This window comes from Anneissia japonica, unplaced genomic scaffold, assembly GCF_011630105.1.
Source record: "Anneissia japonica isolate Jap-2015-1 unplaced genomic scaffold, ASM1163010v1 scaffold26_len2425191_cov177, whole genome shotgun sequence".
In the NCBI taxonomy this organism is placed as follows: domain Eukaryota; kingdom Metazoa; phylum Echinodermata; class Crinoidea; order Comatulida; family Comatulidae; genus Anneissia; species Anneissia japonica.
In genome coordinates this window covers 2,372,246-2,375,686 of record NW_022685220.1, presented here as the reverse complement: position 1 = coordinate 2,375,686, position 3,441 = coordinate 2,372,246, and the positions used below count along the sequence as shown (strand labels likewise).

At 32.7% G+C, this 3,441-nt stretch overlaps 1 protein-coding gene across 1 annotated transcript in view; it reads right to left on the bottom strand.

Annotated features, from left to right (window-relative positions):
* LOC117108637 (protein cueball-like) overlaps positions 1–3,157 on the bottom strand; it is a 17,096-nt gene extending 13,939 nt beyond the window's left edge. Inside the window, exons 1-2 of the mRNA XM_033250729.1 lie at positions 3,110–3,157; positions 1,745–1,834 (exon numbers count right to left, since the gene is read on the bottom strand). Coding sequence (XP_033106620.1) covers positions 1,745–1,823 — 79 coding nt within the window. The 5' untranslated portion in view covers positions 1,824–1,834; positions 3,110–3,157. The remainder of the gene's footprint in view (positions 1–1,744; positions 1,835–3,109) is intronic.
* Between the last annotated feature and the right edge of the window lie 284 nt (positions 3,158–3,441).

Sequence of the window (3,441 nt, the reverse complement as noted above, 5' to 3'; positions counted from 1 at the left end):
TTATATATATATATATATATATATATCACATATATATTATGGTAATAACCATTAACAGCATATGGCAGTTGCATATAACTACCTCTATCACACGTTTTTGTTTTACAGTACAGATCGGTTATTATATATTAATATGTATGCTAAAAAGCTAAAATAATGGAAAATGGCAGCCATTTTAAATTGTAATAGCTCAAAAATGTGTACAATATTTAGTTAACTGTTGTTGTCATTGTTATGAGTGAATTTTGATACACCAAAACTTATAGTACCTGTCTCTTATACACATCTAGATGTGTATAAGCGGCCATTTTGAAACTGCTGGCAACCCCCCTTACGTATGAAAAAAAAAATGTTGCACATACTTTTTTGATTTATCAATGTCTACTCTACATCATATCCAATTTTTAACAAATATAGCAAAAAAAATGCAACCTCTGATATTGCTACATTTCGGACTGGACTCATTTCAATACTTGGAATATGTATTATACTTTCTTATGCATAACACTTATTGTAGATCTGATTGAGGTTACTAACTTACATTTCGTCTTAGAAGCCAGTATAGAAAGTGCGGAAAAGTAAAATATCAAAGATGAATTTTAAAGTTTAAAACTAGGTGACATCAAAACTCAATGATACATAACAAAATTTCAAAGAGTTTTCAGTAATAATTTGATTGTTAACTAATTGAATTTAAACTAAATAACTTACCTTTTTCTTTACATCTACATTGAAACACAGAAAAGTAGATTAAATAGGAATATCCTGTGCATGTAAACCAGAACACCCAATGCAGAACAACGTAAGTCGAAGGTAACAGAAGACAGGAAGGCTTCTAGGACTTTCAGTGTGGTGTTTCTACTATCTAACTATTAACTGTAAAATGCCAATACGTCTAAAACAATTTAGCTTCCTGATAAAGCACTGTTTAGCCTTGTGGATCATACAATTGCGATCAATATTGATCGCAGTTGATTGTCGATTTTCTTTCGAATTGGCAACACCGAGTTAAATAGTAACTAAAAAAAAAAGACCTGCTATTTTTACGATATGTATACTCTAGGCCAACTCAGACAGTGTCTTACGACGCAGCCCGACGCGATTTGTTGCCGCGTCGGTTCTGTATGATTTGCGTCGAAGGCAGTCGCATCGTAGAATGTGAACTGTGAACTTTAGAAGCGGTTGGCACATCGGTTGTGGCTTGGACTCGAGGTCAGGGGTTCAAAACTGTCGCTGTGCAAACCGTTTGTGTCATTGGGCAAGGCACTTTATCTACGGTTGCCTCTCTCCACCCAGAAGTACAAGTGGGTATCTGGTAGGTTCGAACACAACTACGCTGATTACTAGCTGCACTATTATGGAATTCTCCCCAGAGAGCTGAGTATGTGTTCCATACGTGTTTGATCCAATGACCGGGATAGTAACGTGAAGCGCTTAGAGGCTTTATGCATGAAGCGCTATATAAGACCGACATCATATTATTATTATTAAACATGTTTAATATTTCTCACGACGTCTTTAGACTGTCCCCGACGATGAATCGCGTCGGGCTGCGTCGTACGACGCTGTCTGAGTTTGCCTTTTGAAATACAGTGAACGAGTTGGAAGACAGGAATAGTAATCACAAATAAGTAAAATATGCCCCATTTTAATACTAATTGTATATCAATGTGTTTTTGTATTTTTTAACTTTTTAGAATTAAAAAAAAATAAATAAATAAATAAAAGAAATAGGCCTACTTACGACCGAGAGAAAAACCGACTTGAGTTGCTGTCACTGATATCAAGACACACACTTTAATCAAGCTCAAGAAATTTGCCATCTTACGGTTTTCTATCAGATCAGAAACAACAATTAGACTTCTCACACATTTTGAAATAGCTAGAAAACTATTACATAAAAAGGTTTTAAACCAGCAAATGACACTGCCAATTGGCCGGTGACTGTTCATTTTCTTTACGTAGAAATTATTACCATCGGGCCTACTTAAATCTTGTATTTTGACAATGAGACAATGTTTCAAAATAATCATTTAAACTATGTGAAAAATAAAGATGATATAAATCAAATTACAAATAAGTTTACCTTAAACTTATGATGTTTTGAAATATCTAAATGGCTCAGTTGAGCAAATTTGGGAGATGATGGTTTCCTAAACCTAGAAAATATTATGCAACGCATCTTCTGGGAAATTAAATAGGGTATGAATTTTTAAAAATATGTATTACACTAGACTTGTAAACCATATTTGAAATTTCGTTGTATAAATGCTTTATATAATAAAATTACAATATAATATAGTACAAAGCTTCTTAGTTGAAATAATATTCCAGATTTCTTTCGAATAATTTGATTAACTTCATTATAATGTGTGCTTTCCAAGTTAAGTGCTTGTCTAGGGTAGATCTAAAAAAAAATTGTCATCTACCTCACTTATGGCCTTTGACACATAAACAACAATACAAAGAAATATGTTTACCTTTTCCATGAAAAGTAATAAAATTAGTTTTATTTACGTTTATTGTTACCTTGTTTGTATACCACCAATCAATAATTTTCTTAAACTGATAATCAACTAAAGGCAGATTTTTAGTGCTTAATTCTTTTGAAAAATTATGAAATAATTTTAAATCATCTGCAAATAATCGGAAATCAAAATATTTAGATGAATTCGGTAAATCCGATGTAAATTAAGAACAATGTTTGACCAAGTGTTGACCCTTACGGTACTCCACAGGTCACAGGGGCTTCATCAGAGGCGACTCCATTTACGGACACTAATTACGAACTGTGACTTTAATAATCTAAAAGCCAGAGCAATGGATTTCCTCTAACGCCATAATGTTTGAGTTTAGAGAGTAGAATAATGTGGTTAATGGTGTCAAAGGGCTTAGTAAAATCTAAATATTCCACTCGTCGAGTTTCTTTATCAATTTGCTGATGAAGTAATTATTAAATTTAATTAAAGATAATTTTGCACTGTGTTTTTCACGGAAACCATATTGGTGTTTGTAAAATATATTAAAATTTTAAAGAAATTCATTAATCTGTTGTTTATAATGTTTTATGTAATAAAACAATTAGGCGATAATTGAAAAAAAAAACTACCTTTGACTCTTTTTTATATGGTGTTACCCTGCTACGTGTTATGCTGCAGAAAACTTGCACTGTGTAAAGGATAAATTAAAGAAAAAACAAAGGTTCTGCTATATAATCAGCTACAGCTTTAAGAAGGCTTAGCAGGTAAATTATTGTATCCAGAATATTTGGCTTTTCGCAGCAGTACTGGGAAAAGCCATTGTTTTTGTTGCATTATATTTTGCATATATTTTTGCACTGTTTTATTTTGGCCGTCATTTTAGTCACTTCCCATGCTTAGAAGTATTTGCTTTGCCGAAGCATAGGCCAAATATCAAGGATGTGCCTCCTAATATTTAGTG